The sequence below is a fragment of the Strix uralensis genome, chromosome Z (assembly GCF_047716275.1).
Source record: "Strix uralensis isolate ZFMK-TIS-50842 chromosome Z, bStrUra1, whole genome shotgun sequence".
Lineage (NCBI taxonomy): Eukaryota > Metazoa > Chordata > Aves > Strigiformes > Strigidae > Strix > Strix uralensis.
In genome coordinates this window covers 13,127,789-13,150,311 of record NC_134012.1, presented here as the reverse complement: position 1 = coordinate 13,150,311, position 22,523 = coordinate 13,127,789, and the positions used below count along the sequence as shown (strand labels likewise).

General features: G+C 44.0%; 1 protein-coding gene across 1 annotated transcript in view; it reads left to right on the top strand.

Moving 5' to 3' along the window:
- The first annotated feature begins 19,211 nt into the window (after nucleotides 1-19,211).
- LOC141937723 (interleukin-6 receptor subunit beta-like) overlaps nucleotides 19,212-22,523 on the top strand; it is a 31,884-nt gene continuing 28,572 nt past the window's right edge. The window contains exons 1-3 of the mRNA XM_074855810.1: nucleotides 19,212-19,509; nucleotides 21,977-22,024; nucleotides 22,172-22,222. Coding sequence (XP_074711911.1) covers nucleotides 21,982-22,024; nucleotides 22,172-22,222 — 94 coding nt within the window. The 5' untranslated portion in view covers nucleotides 19,212-19,509; nucleotides 21,977-21,981. The remainder of the gene's footprint in view (nucleotides 19,510-21,976; nucleotides 22,025-22,171; nucleotides 22,223-22,523) is intronic.

The following is a 22,523-nucleotide window of genomic DNA, read 5'->3' as shown; positions in this document are numbered from 1 at the left end:
AATTATAGGCTTTCAATTTAGAACTCATTTTTGTGAATTTATCATTCACAGTTGCTACGGAAAATCCTTGATGTTCCTCCAGGATAGGTAGCAGATGAAAATGAGAGTGTCACAACTCAAACCATTTGATTGGAAACTCACAGGCTTTTCCTCCCTGCCTACCTGAAGGGTATTGATAATGCTTATGGGCACTGTGCAAATATTAACAAATCAGCTGAGGATTCTGAGCTGGCTGGAAAATGAACAACAATGCAAATGAGCAGCAGGGGAGGTAGAAAATGCATGCAAATCATCCTATACTTTCTGGTCCATGGGTCCCAAGCCTCATTACCTTTGAAACTTTTGCTTGCGCTTAAGCGGCACTCTTGTTTCTCAAACATGGAAGCAAGGTCTGCCATTCACAATTTAATGAGCCTCAAGGAGATCAAAAGAACCAAGTGAGAGAGATTCCAATTGTCATCTTAAAATAAATTACTTCTGTATTTATTTATAACTATTTATCTTTTTCATCTTATAATTATTTTTCTTCCTGTTTTATAAATATATTTTTGATGGATGTCTAGGAAAGGACAGCATTGCTGCTTATTTGATAGATGAGGAAAAGCACTAATGTGTCTTTTATGATCAAAGTAGTATAAAGTAAGGTTTATCATATATTGCTTTTCATCTTCAATATGTTCTGCAAACATGCATGAATTAAACCATAAAACATTCCTGTGAGGTACATAAGAAAAGATCATTTTCTGCATGGAAAAAACTGTGCCAGAGAGAATTTTACTGCTCTGTTCATGAGAAGACTACACTGATGTATCGGGTCTGGCTGAGCCAGAATTGGTTTTCCCCTGTAGCAGCCCTCATGGTGCTGTGTTTTATGCTGGGAGCTGGCAGGGTGTTGATAGCACACTGGTGTTGTGGCTACTGCTGAGTAGTGCTTACACAGCACCAAGGCTCTTTCTGACATTTCCCCCCCCCCACAGTGGGACGGGGTGGGCAAGATCTTGGGAGGGGACACAACCAGGACAGCTGACCCGAACTGACCAAAGGGATATTCCATACCATATGACGTCTGCTCAGTATAAAGCTGGGAGAAAGGAGGAAGGGGGTGGGGTCACCCTTGGTCCTCCGAGGCAACCGCTACGCGTATCAGAGCCCTGCTTCCTGAGAAGGCCCGACATCGCCTGTTAATGGGAAGTAGAGAATAAATCTGTTTTCTTTTTTTGCTTCCGCGCGCGGACCTTTGCTTCGCTTTGCTTATATTAAAACTGCTGTTGTTTTACCCACAAGGGTTGTTTTGTTTTCCTATCTTATTTTCTTTCCCTTCTTTGCCCTATTGAGAAAAAAAGGGGAAAGGGGGGGAAGTGATAGAGCGACTTGGTGGGTACCTGGCATTTAGCCAAGGTCAAACCACCACAGTCTATTTTGGCGCCCAACGTGGGGCGGGACAACGGCAGTTTTATATTAATTGTGCTATAGCTATAGCAGTTAGTAAGCGACAAGCTCTTGTGCTGGTCACGGGTTTGTTTATTGCTCTGCTTATCTTTATTTTGCTAAGCTCGGGAACATGCTGGAAGAAATTGGGAACATCATGAGTGGTTTTATTCTGCAAGCTCCCGAAGTACTTATTAATCCTTATGTTAGCTCTTTGATACTGTTCATTAATGCTATTCGCCTATTGTGGGCTGTGTGGAGCTCGTTAGGTTTTTGGTGTAAGAGAAAGCAAATTTTGGGTGAGAGAATACCAAAATGTGCCCTGAGGCGGCCTGTCCCTGGGTGGCAGGGGGAGTGGAAGGATTTGGGCAGATTCCTAGGACGGTTATCACCTCCTGTAGCCTGGGATCTTACCCCTGAACAGGCAAGCAACCCCGCAAAACTGACACAACACCTGATAGAAGGGTGCCTTGTCTATCCCGATGAAAATCAGCAACTCCTAGCGCTGTACTGGGGCCTGGCCTATGCTTATCGAGCTGCAGTTCAGTGCTCTCAAAGGACTGTGGTGGAAACGGGAACTCAAACAAAAACAATAACAGCAGAGATTGCCCCAGTAGTAAAAAAGAAACAGTGGACAAGGAGAACAACAGGTCCATACCCTCGATTAATAAGGGAGGAGAAAGAAGAGGAAGAAGCAGGTCCTTCAGCAAAGGGGTCAGAAGAGGGAATAACAGAACTTAAACAGGAGGCAGAAACTACCCGGTCCCTGACATCATCAGAACTGCGAGATCTGCGGAAAGACTATAGCCGCCAGCCGGGTGAGCGGATTGCTGCCTGGCTGCTTCGATGCTGGGATAATGGGGCTGATGCTCAGCAGCTGGAAGGTAAGGAAGCCCAACAGCTGGGTTCCCTTGCTAGAGATCGAGGAATTGAAAGGGGAATTGGAAAAGAAACAGGAATTTGCAGTCTGTGGAGACGGCTCCTTTCAAGTGTTAAAGCAAGATATCCTTTCAAGGAAGATCTTACGGGCAACTCCCCAGGGAAGTGGGCTACTGCGGATGAAGGTGTCCAGTACCTGAGAGAACTAGCAGTGCTGGAAGTCATCTATAGTGGTCCAGATAATGATGAAGCCCCTAAAAATCCAGAGGATGTCCTGTGCACACGGGCCATGTGGAGGAAGGTGATTAAAGGTGCACCATCCTCGTATTCTGCGGGCTTGGCTGCGATGTACTATCCAGAAATGGATATGGGAGAAGGACTAAGATGTACGCCAACTGTGGAGGCAGTCTCTTCCTGGCTTCAGAACTTTGAAGAGAGTCTTGGAACCTCCTCATCTCTACGGGCGAGTGCCTTAGATGTCAGGAGCACCCCAAGAAATCGGTTCTCTTCCACCCCAGTCAGAGGGAAAGGGAAACCTAGGCACATGACACGTGGAGAACTTTGGTTCTTCCTGCGTGACCAGGGGGAGGACATGAGGAAGTGGGACGGTCAACCCACCTTCAAATTGGAAGCTCGTGTACGTGAATTGCGAGGAAAGACCCCTGCCAAGAAGACAACATCCAAGAAGGTTGTTAATGTAGCTGGCGTGAAACCGCAAGAAAGTAATCAGCGATCTCCCAGATACAGGAAGACTGAGATCACCTCCCTTGGCTCTGATGAAGGAGTTTCCGGCCTGGCACAGCAAGGGTCAGACAGTGAATACTCTGACCAAGAACAGGAATAGAGGGCCCCTGCCTCCAGCCAGGAGGAGGAAAGGGATGATCGGGTGTATTGGACAGTGTGGATTCGATGGTCTGGCACATCAAATCCACAGAAGTACCAGGCTTTAATCGATACCGGGGCACAGTGTACATTAATGCCATCAAGTTATAGAGGGGCAGAACCTATCTGGATCTCAGGAGTGACAGGCGGATGTCAAGAACTGTCAGTACTGGAGGCCGAGGTTAGCTTGACCGGGGATAAGTGGGAAAAACATCCCATTGTAACTGGCCCAGAAGCCCCTTGTATCTTGGGCATTGACTACCTCAAGAGGGGGTATTTCAAAGACCCAAAAGGATACCGATGGGCTTTTGGTGTGGCCAGTGTGAACACAGAGAAGGTCAAACAGTTGTCTAATCTGCCTGGCCTCTCAGGAGATCCTTTTGTTGTAGGACTGTTGCGAGTTAAAGAACAACAGGTGCCAATTGCCATGAGGACCGTGCACCGACGGCAGTATCGCACGAACCGAGACTCTCTGGCTCCCATCCAAGAACTGATCCGTCAACTGGAGACCCAAGGTGTCATCAGTAAGACACATTCGCCTTTTAATAGCCCAATATGGCCAGTGCGAAAGTCTGACGGAGGGTGGAGGTTGACAGTAGACTATCGTGGCCTGAACGAAGTGACGCCACCACTGAGTGCTGCTGTACCAGATATGTTAGAGCTCCAGTATGAACTAGAGTCAAAGGCAGCCAAGTGGTACGCCACAATCGACATCGCCAATGCATTCTTTTCAATTCCTTTGGCAGAAGAGTGCAGGCCACAGTTTGCTTTCACGTGGAGGGGTGTCCAATATACCTGGAATCGACTACCCCAGGGGTGGAAGCACAGCCCCACTATTTGTCATGGACTAATTCAAACTGCACTGGAAAAGGGTGATGCCCCTGAACATCTACAGTACATCGATGACATCATTGTGTGGGGCAACAAGGCAGAAGAAGTGTTCAAGAAAGGACAAAAAGTAATTGAGATTCTTCTGAGAGCTGGGTTTGCCATAAAGAAAAGCAAGGTCAAGGGACCAGCACAGGAGATTCAGTTCTTGGGAATAAAATGGCAAGATGGACGCCGCCATGTGCCTATGGAGGTTGTCAACAAGATAGCAGCTATGTCTCCACCGACCAACAAGAAGGAAACACAAGCTTTCTTAGGACTTGTGGGATTTTGGAGGATGCACATTCCAGGTTACAGTCAGCTGGTGAGCCCTCTCTATCAAGTAACCCGAAAGAAGAACAATTTTGAGTGGGGTCTTGAGCAACAACAAGCCTTTGAGCACATCAAACAGGAGATAGCTCGGGCGGTAGCTCTTGGGCCTGTTCGGACAGGACCAGCTGTGCAAAATGTACTTTACACATCAACTGGGGAGCATGGCCTCACATGGAGCCTCTGGCAGAAGGTAGCAGGTGAAACTCGGGGTCGACCATTAGGATTTTGGAGCCGGGGATATCGAGGATCAGAAGCCCACTACACTCCAACTGAAAAGGAGATTCTGGCAGCATATGAGGGGATTCGAGCCGCTTCCGAAGTTGTTGGTACAGAAGCACAGCTCCTCTTGGCACCGCGATTGCCTGTACTACATTGGATGTTCAAAGGAAACATCCCTTCTACACACCATGCAACCAGTGCTACCTGGAGTAAATGGGTAGCGTTAATCACGCAACGAGCTCGACTGGGAAAACCCAACCGTCCAGGAATCCTGGAAGAGATCATGGACTGGCCAGAAGGTAGAGATTTTGGAGCACTGCCTGAGGAGGTGGCTCGTGCCCAAGAAGCACCACCATATAACGAATTACCAGAAGATGAAAGGCGGTATGCTCTGTTTACTGATGGATCCTGTCGTGTGGTAGGAAACCATCGAAAGTGGAAAGCTGCTGTGTGGAGCCCCACAAGACAAGTCGTTGAGGCCACTGAAGGAGAGGGCGAGTCAAGTCAGTTTGCAGAAGTAAAAGCGATCCAACTAGCCCTAAAGATTGCTGAACGAGAAAAGTGGCCAGTACTGTATCTCTACACTGACTCCTGGATGGTGGCTAATGCCCTGTGGGGGTGGCTACAGGAGTGGAAGAAGACCAATTGGCAGCGCAGAGGTAAACCCATCTGGGCTGCTGCACTGTGGCAGGACATTGCTGCCCGAGTGGAAAACGTGGCTCTAAAGGTACGTCATGTAGATGCCCATGTGCCCAAAAGCCGTGCCACCGAAGAACATCAAAACAATGAGCAAGTAGACAAGGCTGCTAAAATTGAAGTAGCTCAGCTGGACCTGGACTGGGAGCGCAAGGGTGAGCTATTTGTAGCTCGATGGGCCCATGAAACATCCGGGCATCTCGGGAGAGATGCAACGTACAGATGGGCTCGTGATCGAGGGGTGGACCTGACCATGGAGGCCATCTCACAGGTCACTCATGAATGCGAAACATGTGCTGCAATCAAGCGAGCCACACGAGTAAAGTCTCCCTGGAACAGAGGGCGATGGCTGAGTTTTCGATATGGTGAGGCCTGGCAAATTGACTATATTGGACCATTGCCACGAACACGCCAAGGCAAGCGCTACATACTCACTATGGTGGAAGCAACTACTGGTTGGCTTGAGACGTACCCTGTAAATCATGCCACTGCTCGAAATACCATCTTAGGTCTTGAAAGGCAAATTTTATGGCGACATGGTACTCCTGAAAGAATCGAATCAGACAATGGAACCCATTTTCGAAATAATCTCATAAACTCCTGGGCAAAGAAACATGGCATTGAGTGGGTGTATCACATCCCTTATTACCCACAAGCGTCTGGAAAGATTGAAAGATACAATGGACTGTTGAAGACTATGTTGAGAGCATTGGACAATGGGGGATGGAAACACTGGGATATAAATTTAGCAGAAGCCACTTGGCTAATTAATACCAGAGGATCTGTTAACCGTCCTGGTCCTGCCCAAACAAAACCCCTTCATACTGTGGGAGGAGATAAGGTCCCTGTAGTACACACAGGGAAATGGCTGGGGAAGGCAGTATGGATTGCTCCTCCCTTGGGAAAAGGCAAGCCCACTCGTGGGATTGTTTTTGCTCAGGGACCTGGATGTACTTGGTGGGTAATGCGGGAGAATGGGGCTACTCAGTGTGTGCCTCAAGGAGATTTAACCTTGGGGGGGAAATAATCTGTGAGCTGAGTTGTATGTTGCAGGAAGTGATGGAGGAAGTAGGAACGACGAAGAGTGAACCAGATACATGCGATGATGACCCAAACCTAGCCGGTGCTGGAGTCCAACAGTCAAACATACTGCTCCTGTCCTGAACATCCACCTTGACAGATGGCAGCCAAGTCACTGAACATCTAGAGGAGTGAAGAAAGCTTACGGAATGAATAAATGAGTGTTATGTGGGACCTGGGCATGACGTAAATGGTATGGAATAAGGGGTGGAGATTGTATCGGGTCTGGCTGAGCCAGAATTGGTTTTCCCCTGTAGCAGCCCTCATGGTGCTGTGTTTTATGCTGGGAGCTGGCAGGGTGTTGATAGCACACTGGTGTTGTGGCTACTGCTGAGTAGTGCTTACACAGCACCAAGGCTCTTTCTGACATTTCCCCCCCCCCACAGTGGGACGGGGTGGGCAAGATCTTGGGAGGGGACACAACCAGGACAGCTGACCCGAACTGACCAAAGGGATATTCCATACCATATGACGTCTGCTCAGTATAAAGCTGGGAGAAAGGAGGAAGGGGGTGGGGTCACCCTTGGTCCTCCGAGGCAACCGCTACGCGTATCAAAGCCCTGCTTCCTGAGAAGGCCCGACATCGCCTGTTAATGGGAAGTAGAGAATAAATCTGTTTTCTTTTTTTGCTTCCGCGCGCGGACCTTTGCTTCGCTTTGCTTATATTAAAACTGCTGTTGTTTTACCCACAAGGGTTGTTTTGTTTTCCTATCTTATTTTCTTTCCCTTCTTTGCCCTATTGAGAAAAAAAGGGGAAAGGGGGGGAAGTGATAGAGCGACTTGGTGGGTACCTGGCATTTAGCCAAGGTCAAACCACCACAACTGAAAATCAAAATTAGCAACAGTTTGCCTGAGTAGGGAAGAGAGGTACAGGCAAGCTAAAAGATCAGAGCAATGAGAGGCTTATTCTTATTATTCCTTGCCAGTGAAAATTGTAATTATAAAATCTGGGGTGCTAGAGGGTGGATGTTTTTCCTCAGAGGAGGTGAACTGAATATATATTGAAAGAACTATTAAAAGTACTGTACATTTGGCAAAGGAAAAATTCAGATAATATTCCTATCATGTGACAAAGAACAAAACTTGAACAAGAAGTCTCAGCACAGTTTCCTTGCATGCATTATGAAGCAGTCATTACCAGTAGGCACAAATGCTACTTTTTATTCTGCAGCGCTTCTGTTCCTTCAGTAGAAAGAATGGTTATTCAGTATTCACTTTGTTATTTCCTTCTCCAGCACATACTTTCATCCTGCCTTTGGTGCCACATACTCAACTGAAGAGATACAAATATCTTCAGGGGTTCTCCCAGGAGGTCCTCAGCACTGCCAGCTTAAGAAAGCTGTGCCTTACAGAGCTGTGCCTGAGACCATGGGTCAGAACCCAGCATCGGTCGCTCCAGTACAGACCCCTGTCACTTGAGACACTTTGCAGATGCTAGAGGCAGAGGTAGCCACATACTCTGTGCCTATATCCGTGCTGTGGTACAGAACGACCCTTAGTCCTGCTCTCTGAGTGTGCACGATTACATCCTGACTCTTCATCCTTCCTTCCTGAAGAAAGACCAGACACTGGGGCAGGGAACGGAGCCGAGTTTCCTTTAAGAGGTTGCTGGAAGACATCTGATCCACCTCTCAAAATCAGCTCAGCCACTGTACTCAAAACCTTCTCCCTCTCTGTGCCCTCCCACACCCCCAAAGCAAAAGACAACTCAGTCTGAGAGAGAAACCACACACACACAAAATGGTCCACATGATGCTTGCTCTACAAATTAAATGAGGGTGGGACAAAGTTGAGGCTGAAGCTACATTGCCAGTCACAGTTCTAACACTTGTACATGGGCTGAATGTGCATGTACAAAAATGCTCTAGAAGCAAATACAGTTGGGGCAGCTTTTACTTCGTCTGCATGAGATGATGAGGAGAGTTCCACTGAGTGCAGCCTTACTGAATACACACAGCAGGAAAACCACATGTCAAATGCCACCATTATTTTAATCCTGAGATCAAAGTAGCTCCTCCGTGCAAACATGTATAATTTAACAGCTTCTACAGACCAAGAATATTTCAACCATGTTGTACATAAAATAAGTTATTTCCATTAAAATTAGAAAGCTGAGTGTTTATGTGCACTACTTGGAAGCCAAAGGTATTTCCCAAAACAAATTCAAATCTTGCTAAATTCTAATGACTTCACACTTCGGTCCTGGCAAAAAGCTATAGTTACAAACCAGGCGTATCCATGAAATACAGTGTTACCGCCTTCATGTATGTCCTATGAGACCAATACTGATAATCCCTGGCATTTAGTGACACCTAGTGGTATTTTCTTGAGTAGGAAAAGCCCATTCAGTCTTAATTTATTAAATAACGTTAGACGCTTATGTCAGAGGAACAGTTCCTCTGAATGCCCTGTGGCAGATTTCCTCCCTACCTTCCTTCTGCTTTCTGAATCCCACGGGAAGCTGACAGAGTCCACAAGTACTGTCAGTAAGAACTACACACTTTATAAATGAAAGAGCAGTTTCATAGAATATGAGAATGGGAGAAAAATGTTGTTCCATCCATAGATCAGACCCCCCCAGAGAACGACATCCCCCCCGCCGCATTCCAGGAGGAGACAGTCAGTAACGTACTGCATCACATAGACATACACAAGTCTATGGGACCAGATGGGATATACCTGAGGGTGCTGAAGGAGCTGGCTGGGGTGCTCGCCAAACTGCTTTCCATCATTTACCAGCAGTCCTGGCTGACCGGGGAGGTCCCGACAGATTGGAAATCAGCCAGTGTGACACCTGTATATATGAAGGGTCGGAAGGATGATCTGGGAAATTACAGGCCTGTCAGCTTGACATTGGTGCCTGGGAAGCTGATGGAGCAGCTCATCCTGAGTACCATCACACAGCACATGCAGGACAACCAGATGATCAGGCCAGTCAGCATGGGTTTATGAAAGGCAGGTCCTGCTTGACAAACCTGATCTCCTTCTACGACAGGGCAACCTGCTTATTGGATGAGGGAAAGGCTGTGGCTGTTGTCTACCTTGACTTTAGTAAGGCCTTTGACACCGTTTCCCACAGCATTCTCCTGGCGGAACTGGCTGCTCGTGGCTTGGATGGGCACACGCTTTGCTGGGTAAAAAACTGGCTGGATGGCCGGGCCCAAAGAGTTGTGGTGAATGGAGTTAAATCCAACTGGCGGCCGGTCACGAGTGGTGTCCCCCAAGGCTCGGTTTTGTGGCCACTCCTGTTTAACATCTTTATTGATGATCTAGATGAGGGGATCAAGTGCACCCTCAGTAAGTTTGCAGATGACACCAAGTTGGGTGGGAATGTTGATCGGCTCGAGGGTAGGGAGGCTCTGCAGAGAGACCTGGACAGGCTGGAGTGATGGGCTGAGGCCAACTGGAGGAGTTTCCATAAGGCCAAATGCCGGGTGCTGCACTTGGGCCACAACAACCCCCAGCAGCCCTACGAGCTTGGGGAGGAGTGGCTGGAGAGCTGCCAGTCAGAGAGGGACCTGGGGGTGTTGATTGACAGCCGGCTGAACATGAGCCAGCAGTGTGCCCAGGTGGCCAAGAAGGCCAATGGCATCCTGGCTTGTGTCAGAAATAGCGTGGCCAGCTGGGACAGGGAAGGGATCTTACTTACCCCTGTACTCAGCACTGGTGAGGCAGCACCTCGATGACTGTGTTCAGTTTTGGGCCCCTCACTACAAAAAGGACATTGAATTACTCAAGCGTGTCCAGAGAAGGGCAACGAAGCTGGTGAAGGGTCTGGAGCACATGTCGTACGAGGAGCAGCTGAGGGAACTGGGGTTGTTTAGTCTGGAGAAGAGGAGGCTGAGGGGAGACCTCATCGCCCTCTACAACTACCTGAAAGGAGGTTGCAGAGAGCTGGGGATGAGTCTCTTTAACCAAGTAACAAGCGATAGGACAAGAGGTAATGGCCTCAAGTTGCACCAGGGAAGGTTTAGACTGGATATTAGGAAGCATTTCTTTACAGAATGGGTTGTTAGGCGTTGGAATGGGCTGCCCAGGGAGGTGGTGGAGTCCCCATCCCTGGAGGTGTTCAAGAGGCAGGTTGACATAGCACTTAGGGATATGGTGTAGTTGGGAACTGTCAGTGCTAGGTTAACGGTTGGACTAGATGATCTTCAAGGTCCTTTCCAACCTAGATGATTCTGTGATTCTGTGACATCAGCATCTTTGGAAATCACTGTGCAGAGAAATGCAGCATGTTCCTCTGAGGGCTGGTCTGGGACCCAAGTGGCGCCAGACTTTGGATCCAATACTGCAGTTAGGCATTACATGTCTCTAGTAATATGCACAGGCTGCTTTACAGGGTTGCAGTGGTTCTCAGAAAGATTTTAAATACTCTGCTGGTATGTTTCACTTGCACTATGATCTTTTCTATGATCTTTGCCACACATAATGTCCTGTTTCTGGCATCCAGTTAATGTTTAAGTCATGCTAAAAATACATCTTTCCTGCCTAAATGAAGATCCTTTTCCAGCAGGTGTCACTGTGAGGTAATGAACACAAAATCCAAGCCCCTCACTGAGGTGCGGGGAACTGGGTGGGATGCAGGACACTCCTAGCCTGGCCAGGCAAAGGGCTCATGGCTTGGCTGGTTCCTCACCCAGACACACATCACAGGCTGCCAAAGAAATGTCTAGGAAGGGGCAGCCACAGGCCTTGTCCAGCACCTGGTGGAGGAGGCTTGTAGGGTTTGCCTCATCTGGGCCATGCCCTCACCCTCCAGCAGTTCCATGAGGAGGGTAGCATGGGTGGAGGGAGCCACTCAAAATTCATAAGCAATGGAACATCTACTTTTGAGTGTGAAGTAATTAAAGTCCTATGCAGGATGAATTCTTGCAGGCTTCAGTAGCAGAGCCTACATTTTCAAGCTTGGTTTCTGCAGTATCATGAAGTCCTTAATTTGACAAACATAGGACTGATTTTCCAAAGCAGTAAAGTCACTCAAGGCTGTGACTGTATTGCTGTCTACCTCAGGACTGGGTGTCTGGGGTCAGGAAGCCAGCTTTGAAAATGTCAGCATAATTTCATGTTTCGTTATGGCCAAATTGAAAAATTCTGTTGGCTGCAGAACTCCAGATCAGATTTGATAGCTTTGATAATTTCTGTAGTGGTTTTATGTTTTTGTTGTTATAACAATTCAGTATCTATGTGTCTGGGAAATTCAGTCATAATAGCCTTTACAAGCAAGTCAATAATAAAAATTATTATGTTATTGTCATACAATATAAACCACAAGTAGACTTAGATATAGAAATGGATGAGGAATTTTTGACAGCACTTTTTTTTTGAAAAATGTTAACACATAAGAACATTTTGTGGAACTGTACCAGTTTTGCCTAACCTTACTTTAGAATGGAGTGAAGGAGGACAGCAGCACAAAAACTAAGAGTATGGAAAAGTTGAGGAGGAGGGCACTCTACTGCATTCTGTGTGGCCTGCTCTCTACTCCAAACCACACTTGAGTCTGACTCTTGACTGTCGCTTTTTGGAGTGCCAGGACCATAAATCTCCCCTGGGCTTGAGCATTCTCTCATTTTAAGTTTTTCATAGGAACTTTCAAATACTCTTTTTTTTGTACTGGTTATAAAAAACCAGGAACATTTATGTGAATATAAATAATTTCCCATTCATCTCTACTTAAAGAGGAAATATGTCTTCATTTAAGGAAGTATGTGTTAGAAAAGTCTAGGGGGTTATTTTATCATCTTTCAAGAAATTATTTTCTAGATGTTATGGAAAGAGAAGCATAAGGTAAGATTTTCTACCAAAAAAGAACTACTGTCAAGCAGCTCTTCAACCTACAGTTGTCCAGACTGACAGCATTATGTGGACATAAGAGTTACACAAACAAGACTCTTACAGATAAAACAATTTCAGATCAGCACAAGGTGTTTAAACTATAACTTGACAATTCAAAACACTGCTGGTTCCTATAGCTGCTGCTGTGAATTATGGCCTGTTACACGCAATGGGAGTCAAGTGTCTTTATTTACTAGAAGCAGTTGAAATCACACAACTTCATTGTGCAGTACGGTCTGAAAAGGCATTCTCAAACAAATTTCTGGGGTTTGTCAGTAACTTAGAAATGGCTCAGATTTTGCCCTTTTGCCATGGGTAAATAACAAATAGGAAAACTTTCTTGGTATGATTTGCACATTTGAAGCTATAGTGAATTTCAGCTCTTACACCTTTGACCTCTACTGTCACAAAGAAAATGCTGGCTCCATCCAACTCCCCAGACCCTAAAGAGAGATTTCAATTTAAGCATCAGAATCTCCTTCAACTTTAAGTTTTGCTCTTTAAAGCATGGAAGGTGACGTGAGAGAACATATTTCTGAGTCTGACTTTTATCTTTCAATCTCTGAAGAAAAACTTCCTTGAGGTGAGCAGATTAGCTAGTACAGGATGCAGATTAATTGCTTCTGACCTGCACTATAATTTTCATTTTTTAAATTACTTTTAATGAAAAAACCCTCTCCTTTAAACAAGTTGTAAGAAAGTAATGTGACCTTTCTTGAATTTTTCCCTCTATTAACTGCTTCTCTTCTTGTGCTAACCTTATCCAGTACCCTGAGTGAGAACTTGATGTACAAAGATCTACAAAGCCTACACAACACTACTTAGAAACTTATCAAAGTTTCAGATCTGTGATGTGTGTGTTACTTTTTTCTTACTCTTCATGATTTAGAAACTCAGTTAACAAAAAAGGCATTACTGGATTTGTGTCACTGTGAGGCACTGCCAAGTTTAAGCAGTCTTCACAGAACTCATAGCCAGGTTTTGTATGGAAAAAATCAGTGAAGGGAAAGATAGAAGGAAAAGATCTTCTACTTTCCACCCAAGGGGGTATCATTGCAGAAGGGCTGACAGCAACAGGCTTTTGGCCTGTCAGCAACAGCCTCAGCTCTTCAACTAGCCTGTGTGTGGTCCTTGGAGGATGGCTTTTTAGACCCAGCTGACAACACTCCAACCTATTCATTGTGGCTTACACAGGACCATGGGCATTGCCTGAGTCATGTTTAGTCTTAATACTAATGATTTCCTAGTCAGTGAAAAACTCTAGGCACTTTGATAACTGCAGGTTGGGAGAGACTGAGGAAAACAGTGAACTGAGAGCCAGCAAGAGCCAGTATGAAATATTGTACACAAGTCAGATTTTGCATTTCACTACCTATCCATGTTTACTGACTAAGAGATATCTTAATGACCATTACACTTAGTAAAAATTAACGAATTTTGAATGCCTCTTGTGCTATGCATTTGTGATGCCACTTGTAATGTAGTATAATAAATTAAGGAAATCCAGACCTTCTTTATTGAGCAGTGTGACAGAATGATTGCATCAAAGGATGCTTCAAGTTCTTTTTATCATATAGAGAGTCTCTTGTGTTTGGAGAGACTATTGCTAACCTCTGAGACTGCCATTAAACATGGAACTAGAGAGCCATTGCCACAATGACTCCAAAGACAATGGGTTAAACATAGCAGTGTCTTGCAAGATTGTATTCCCCTCTAATGAATACTAGAAAGGAAGAATGAAAAGAGATTTGTAGTATGCTTTATAATTCTGCCTCTGAATTATTCCAAAAGGGAAAACAAACTAGACACTCAGATGCTTTCTCCCAGATAGCTCTCAGAGATGTACAGTTCTGGAATAGCTTTCCATAAGGAGTAATGGGAATCAGAAATAACCAGTTTTAAGTTGGAGCCTGACCAATATACAAACACAGTGACTACAAATGTCTTTAAAAGGACTGAAACTGGTGACTCAGAAGCTCTCTTCTTTCATTTAAGAGCCTGAGGCAGAAGGGATAAATGAAATAAAAATTGTTCTCAGTTCATTGCAGTGTTCTTTCTTCTCATTGAGAGAGCTTTTTCAATTTGTTTAGTGGAAAAAAGTTCACTTTTATAAAGCTGAATTTATAGCTAAGCATGGAATTAGTTCTCTGGCTTATTTTACTACTGAAGTGATGCTCACAGCAAGTTGGGTCAAACAAGACAGGCCACAGCTTTTATTTTAGAAGCAAAGAAAGGTAGCTTACATAAACCATCTCTAGCTTTCCACCATTCAGAGTTGATGTGTCTTCTGCCCACAGCAACATAAACTCCTGTGTTAGTTGGGGCGGGACACCACAAGTTTGTTTGCATGACCCAGCACTAACTGATGATCAGCAACTGCTTTTCCCAGCTACCACACTGTATCCCAGCACACTCCCCTGTTCATCCGGGCCCTGTTTTTCTGAAAAACAGGGTGGTATATAGAGATATCAGATCGCATTCACATCCGCTTATAACCACACAGTCAAAGTAAACCCCTCAAACAAATATATCTCAAGTATGATTGTTCTTTGTCCGGAACTACTGCTAAGGGTATTATCCCATAGTGGCAGCACTTGCTTTGCCTGTGTATAGCCATGTATGATACAGAATTGGATCCTTTAATACTAACATTGTTTTACAGGGAAAACAGATCTCTTTTCTGTGTGCTTAGACTTCATGTTTTATAACCACCTACCTCTAAGCATCCAGAAAGAATGGAAATATCAAATCAGAGACCCACGGGCAGTCCGGCTCACCAGTCATTCTAGCTCTTACTTTGCCAGTACTCCAGGTCTGGGAATTGCAAACTATGATTAACCATTTTCTCTTGAGTGCAGTCCTACCTCATCTTGCAACAACTGTTTCTGAAACCTGGAAGGCCTATCTTTCACATATTTCTCATATCCTTGTCAGCTGAGTGCTGGAGTCTATATATTGACCAGATACTGTTTTGTTGCCAAGAACCAGCGCCTGAGGAGGAAACTGAGCACTAAAACGTTGATGTCAATTCGTTATGTAAATGAGAAAAAACCACAAAGATTAGATCCAATCTTCCCCAATTTCAGGGTTGCTTATAGCCTCTTCAGTTCAGTCTTACTCTTTGGCATGTCATTTCACTCTTAATATGATTCCTATTTTCCTGTCATGCTCCCTCCATGGTCTTCCCCTCCCTTCATGAAAAAAGGAGCTTGCAATCATGGTAATTATGCAGATTTTCACTGTCTCATGCAGCCACTTTCACCTCATCTCCCCTATCACATTACTTTAAGGCTGTTGCTGAGAACTCATCAAGTAAACCCACCACCATTTCACAGATATAAATTCATCCTTTTTTGCCTCAGAAAATAGAAGAAAATCCTATAAAAATTTTAAAGTAAACTTTTTTAACTGGAGAGAGCTGAGTTTTGCAATCTTCAAAATGAGAGAGGGAAATCTGCAGAGGGCAGTTTGGCATTACCGTATCATAAGTAATCATTGGTAGCTTTGCTTGAAATATTTATTTTTTATCAAGGATATCCCTTAAGATTTTTATCATTATGGTTTTTATTTTTTTAATCACAATGCATTTTATATACGTTGGTTAAACAGCAAGGCCATGCCTGCACCACTTTGTTAGAGTTACTTCTGCAACCACTCCTTGGAGATGCATTGTGCTGCTCCACGCTCTCAGCTTGCAAGTAGAGGATGCTCACACTGCAAAATGCCCCATGCCGTCCCCCTCTCCTCCCTGAATCCTTGCCACCCACTTGCATACAAGCCAAAATTATGACCTCTAGGTGCCATTTCAGTCTCCAGCATCCAAATCAGCCTCTTCATGATGGGATGTCCTAAAATTTTTAAAATAAAAAAAAACCTGCCAGTTTGGACCCAGGCTGCCACATTCCTTCGATAACAACTGAACCACACTTCACCAACTCAGAAATGAAAGCATGACCCTTTGTGGTCAGCAGGAAGAGACTTTGCCCTGATCACACCCCCAGCCAAAGGGAGATAAAATAGGGGCAACAGCAGCAACAGCCCAAGCAATTATTTTTCTTCGGTACTATTTCATTAGCAGCAACATCTCAGAGAAACAGACTGCCCAGAGAAAGACTAATGCGATAACTGGGAAATGGAATATTTTTAATGTAATAATAGACTAAAAAGGAATGATTTGTTTAAACCTATCAAAACATAGACTGATAATCAGTATGAGGGATGAAAGAAAATATTTAAAGTAGGTGCAAAAATTTAGACATATAATCCTGCCAGGAATAAATATAAAGCTGGAAGCCAGAAGGAAATCTCATCAGGGATTGCTAAATTCAGGAACAGCCTCCAGTATGAGGGATGAGAACAAAAAAACCCTACTACTCTTAAGATGGAACCAGTTCAGTTCACAACAGAAACTGCAAGAAGTTGTTACCCTTGATAGCAGGGCAGAAACTTCAGGAAGCCACGACATCCCTGGTACTCCTATGTTTCTAGCAGAAAACCTAAGATGGAGGCTAAGAGTCAGTATAAACATTCACACTGTGTAACAAAAAAGCCAAGACATCCGTAATTTCACAGGGTTTATGGACAGCCAGTCCTTTTCTCCAAAGTGGGCATAATCAGGGCCATAATCTATTGGCAGCCAAATAAAAAACTAAAGTTGCAAAAATGTTTGGTTCTGTATTCTTATCCAGGCATACAAGAAATCTGGATTTCTCAGCTGTCAGAATACCCTAATTACTAGGATAGCTAGGTATTTTTGGTAGGGGCACTCTTTGGTCACTCTTGCTGTAACGTGATGCTCTAGGTTAACAGTTAAAATGCTTAAATGGGATGTGACTCACCAGATACTAATCCTTGCTCAAGGGATTTTTGTGAATTATTATTGATATAAAGCAGAATAATCTTGAATGGGAGATTCAAAATAGGCCATGTCAGGATGTCTTAAAGCACGGTGGTTGGTCCCATATGCAAAGGCCTCACGCAGGCAAAGGAAGTTTAACTGATCCCACCTTCTGAGCAATTGTTCCAGTCACTGAGCTCTGGAAGATACAGGGGATAGTGAAAATCATGACACTGTTACTCCAGCTTGGCAAATCTAGGCCCTCCCTGGCTTTCTATTCTACACAGGAATGGCAAGGAGCTATTTGTGAATTATTTTAAGATGACTGAAATAAGTTTTGATAAAGCTAATTAAATGACCTCTCAAAAAAATATTTCCCCCAGATTATCTATTGCATAATAATAGGGGAGGAAAAAAGAAAATGGCCAAGAGTAATAAAGTCACAAGTGAACATGTATACAAACCCTGATGACTCAGTTACCATAATTACTATTTTTAAACCACTTTGTTCCAAGACAGGAAAAATGCTTGAAAATATTTGAATTAAAAAAAGGTAATGACATGGCAGCACAGTTACACTGGATAAAATACTGAGAGAAAAATTAGCATGGAGAAAAGCTGACTGTGAAAGAGTTACACTAACAGCACAAATACATGCACTGCTACTGAAGTGGAAAGGGTAGGACAATATACCATGAGCACAGAACAATATGTTAAAAAAATTTACCTCTGCAAGATTCTTCATACTGCTTTCTTGGACTTTCTCCACACATACTTCCCACAATAGTTCTGCTTCAGTAGAAAGCATTTCTTTGTCCAGGAGCAACCCCAGGAAAAAAGAAAAAAAAGTGACTCAGATAGTTATATCTCCTCCCACTTGCCTCAGGGATTAAAAAAAGCAGGCATTAAAATCAATTAAAAAAGCCAGCTTTTTCTGTAGACTTCAAAAGGGCAAAGCTTACTCCCACAAGTGTGTATGGGGAGAGCACAGACAAGCTTTTGTCAAATTCTGTTTCCACACCACATATCCCAGAATTACTCCCTGTAGCAGATGCAGGCCCACTGGGTAAGCCAAACAGGATGGGAAGGAAGATGGCTTATTTTCTTGCTCATCTGCTTGTGTATTACAGGCACTAAGTCCCCTTTAATAAAGTCTTAAATGTGATGGAGCAAGTTAAGGATGATCCTTGATTCTTCTCTTGGCTGCACAGGAAGACATAATGAACGCAAAGCTAAGCAGACTCTTACATTACATTTTCAGACCAGTCAGAGACTAGAGCTTAGTAAGATTGGTAAGTAAGATATGCTCAGAGGTGATCTAGCAGAGGTGAAGATCTTGTTTCCAATTCAAATCATAATACTTAAGACTCTGGTTCTGCACACAGCTCAGCCAACATGCATCCATTGAACTCCGTTTTCAAACCACCAGGGAGCTCCCCCAGGAAGAATTTCTTCCCATTATCCCACAAACAAGCCTGTAGCACTAACTGTGGTGCTGTAGTAAAGAGAAGTTGCCTGTCTCATCTAATCATACTGCTTCAACTCTTACAAATAGTCTAACTGACACAGTAGGCAGAATGCTACATCCACACTTAGGGAGCTATAGCATCACACCATCGTCAGTGGTGAGACCCCTGATCTACTCTACTATAAGCAGAATTTAGTCCACATTTGGACTTAATGAAATCAATTTAGTTTTCTCCATTTTTTTTCTTCAAAGGAATCTTCACCCAAATAGATAAATCTCTGGTTCTTCTGCATTCTTCGTTTGGTGTCTAGTTTATTCAGTGACATTTATGCTTCATCTGTACTTGGATTTTTTTAAACTTCCAGGACAGATCTCTTATATTAACTTTTTGATAGTCTCTGCTCAGCAGATGTGTTAGGGTAAAGATTGTGATTTTCATTAAGATAGCACAGAACTGTTTGAATGATAAGCTGCTTCACGATGTAACTTGAACTCAGAAAGGATGAAAGAATGTGTGTGGGAGACTCTCCCTATCACAGCAGATTTCCCCCAGGGGGTGTGGCTGAGGGCTGAGGGGGATTTTTTTTTTTTTCAAAGACCACATGAGAGTTGCTCTCTGAATTTAGATACTCATGTATTTCTCTGGCAAAAAAAACACTCTGTAAGAATCTGTCAGATCTTTTACAGACCTGGAGGTCTGCTTATCAGAAACAGAGTTACATGAGAAATAACTTGTGAAAAATAATGTAGCTTTACCTTAGATCCATAGAGGAATGATACAGGACTTCAGCATGGACTACTAATAGCCCAAAATTTAATTTGAATTTGCTACAGTATTGAATTTGTTACAATATGCCTGAAACAGATCAACTGTAATCAGTCGGAACTAAACTTTTCACCACAGAAGCAGCGAGCTAGCAAGAATACACACAGATTCAACCTGGAGAAAATGAAGACCTCAACTATTTGCACTTCTGACAAGGTAAGACTTCAAATAGAAATGCAATATTCCTTTTCTGATTCCTCCTCTGCAGTCTACATTCTACTCCAGCTGCCCACCAGGTTCTGAATGCTCTTTAACAGGGCTGCTGGTCACACATACTCCAAACCGTCTCAGAATGTATTTAGGACTCTGAGCAAACAAGATTTCTGACCCCTTCTGGTTCATGAGCATTCGTGGGCACAAGGCTCACCTGCAAAAAATGTACTCACAAGCTCACAGTCTGACCTGTGATGTGCAAGGCTACAGGAGATGGGGTTCCACAGGTATGGAGCAGGACAAGGGGGCCAGCAGCATGTTCCTCACTGTCCCTGCCTGTCTTCAGAGATTATTTTTCCTTTGAAGTAACAGTTAACAGGTAAATTTGGGGCCGGGAACAGAGAATGATGCTGTGAGTTTTTCTATTAATTTACATGATGTAATCCAGTCTAAATAGAAGAGTTCATTTATTTCAAGATTGCATTCTGGGGAGACCAAGAGCCTGCTGTGTCTTTTACTGTAGAACTTAAATAAGCAAGTGACAAGGCAACTTAAATAAGCAAATGACAAGGCACTTGAATAAGCATTCCAGAAAACCACATCTATAATAATGCATAAACCTAGGTCTGAGAAACCATTTAGGTCACAAATGAAGCAAAGTTGGAGGTATTCTCCAGTCGTTCTGCAATTTTGAGCACATCACAGAAGATGGCATAATTTATCCTCATCTGAATAACATAATTCTGATACAAGTCCATAGTGGTGAAAGAGCTGAAATATTAAATATTTGAAAAAGTGGTTCTATGCAAAGTTTACCTCAAAAATAATAATTCAGCTTTTGTTATACATTAAAAGGTTACTGTGACAATTTGCTAGCTGAGCTATAATTAAAAATGGGCTCTTACTCCTATGACAAATTCCAGTTTTCAAGATTCTATCTCCTCTGTTATTTTGACTGGCAATGTATTTTCTGCACTTGCTACAATTGACTTTATTCTTTAAATGGCAATAACATTCATACTGACACCTAGAGCTTCAGCAAAGATAATATGGACTTGCCTTATTGGGTTTATTTCTCTCCAGAATGCTCTGTCCTAATTCCGTGCATGCTGAATCCAGTTTCCTGCTCTCGCATTGAGTCACATAAATGGTTTTCATTCAGGTTATTTTAAATGTGATTATCCTGATCACATCAAATCAACACATACAGTTCGTATTCTCCATCTCTTGACTTCTACGCTACTCTGAGTCTCTAACTCTTCAACCCCCACTGTCAAAATCTCTCTTCTTTATGACTTGCATTTTCTCTTTGTCAGTTTTTTCTTGCTGAACATATATTAACACTATCCTCTTGGTTATCCTTTGTGGGAAGCACTGTCAAGGCTGATTTTTGGGTCACTCAGACAAGAGGGGTTTTGAACCTGCCTGCACATGCTGTATCCACCATCCTTCAGCATTTTGGAGCTTACTCCCAAGCTCAAACAATTTCATCACTAGGAAACCCCCTGTGACACTCAGTAGAATTCCTTGTTCACTTGCATCTCATGACTGTGCCCTTCAGAAAATATGATAAGATGTAGCTGATGCATTAGTCACCCACTCCTACTGTAGACCAGGCTCAGAAGCATGTCCATAACTCTCTCTCTTTAAGAAAGTGATTCATTTTAAACAGATTTTTTTTGCTATTCAATACTCAACCCGAAATATACCATGGTTGCCAAGAAAAGTTAATAATTTGCCTATCACCAGGTAGGTCTGAATCCGGTCTCTAATTGTCACTATCTAAACCCAGAAGGGAAATTTCCCACAGTAGTGAAATTTTCTGAAAATTCCCCTTTACTGCTTTATCAGCAACAGATATTTTGGTTCTGGGGGCTTCTGTGCCTAAAGTTGCTTTAAATGTTCTCTGAGCAGACTTAATGGATGCGAAGTTTATAGTCACAACTGATTTACAGGGATGGTGATTTTTGTTTACATTAGGGCTCCCACTGTTGGTACCAACAACATAGATACAACGTCTTTGCAGCAGTGAAAATCAGAAAAGTGAAGTCAGCCAGGGTCTTCTGCCACTATTATTTCTACAGTATCCAAGCATTTGTACTTGAGTAAGTCAAACACCTTGACTTACTTTTTATTGATATCAGTACTTCTAATTCACACAGACATTTAGGCTAGGATTTTCAAAGGAGTCTGAAGTACCTATATAAGCTTAATTCAGTTTGCACTGCTGGTATCTCAGACACTGTTAAGGATCTCACTGTGACTTCTTACAAACACCAGGGGGGAGTTTCTGTTTTTTCGGAAGGGTTGTTAGGATTTAGTAAGTGTAATTAATACTTGGAGCTCAAGTGTCTCTCACATTTTCATTAATAAACCTATTAATTATGTTCAGTCAGTAACAGTACAGGAAGTGTGAAAAACAGACTGAAGACGGTGTCATGTTGATGGTAATCTTTATGGTTCTTTACAGACAAGATGAAGAACTCTCTGCTCGCTGCTATCTTCTTATTTGCAACAGGTGAGTTTAACATTACTCAAAGGCCAGACTGTATTATCAAAACCATGACCGAATTAAGTTCTGTAAGTAGGAAAAACAATAGCCAGGAACATTTTTTCCTATTTCTTTCACAGTCGCCTTGTTAAACGATTCCTTTTTATTCCCCAGATTCCTGCAACTGCATAAACTTGGATTTTCCATTTTGCCAGCAGCTCCCGGGTGGGTAAATATTTCTCACGTAATACCTGCGGAAGGGCACAGACGAACCTCACCGCTGAGGTCCCGACACCCGGAAGGGCGGCGCTCCCACACCCCTCCGCGAGGCCCGCTGCCTCGCGCCGCCCGCGCGCCCCCCTCCAGGCCCCGCCCGCTGCCCAGGCCCCGCCCGCTGCCCAGGCCCCGCTCACCGCCCAGGCCCCGCCCGCTGCCCCGGCCCCGCCTGGCGGCCGCCGAGCACCGCCCCGCCTCCGCCTGCCCCGCCTCCCGCGCCCCCCGCGCTCCGCCCGCCGCGCCCCCCCCC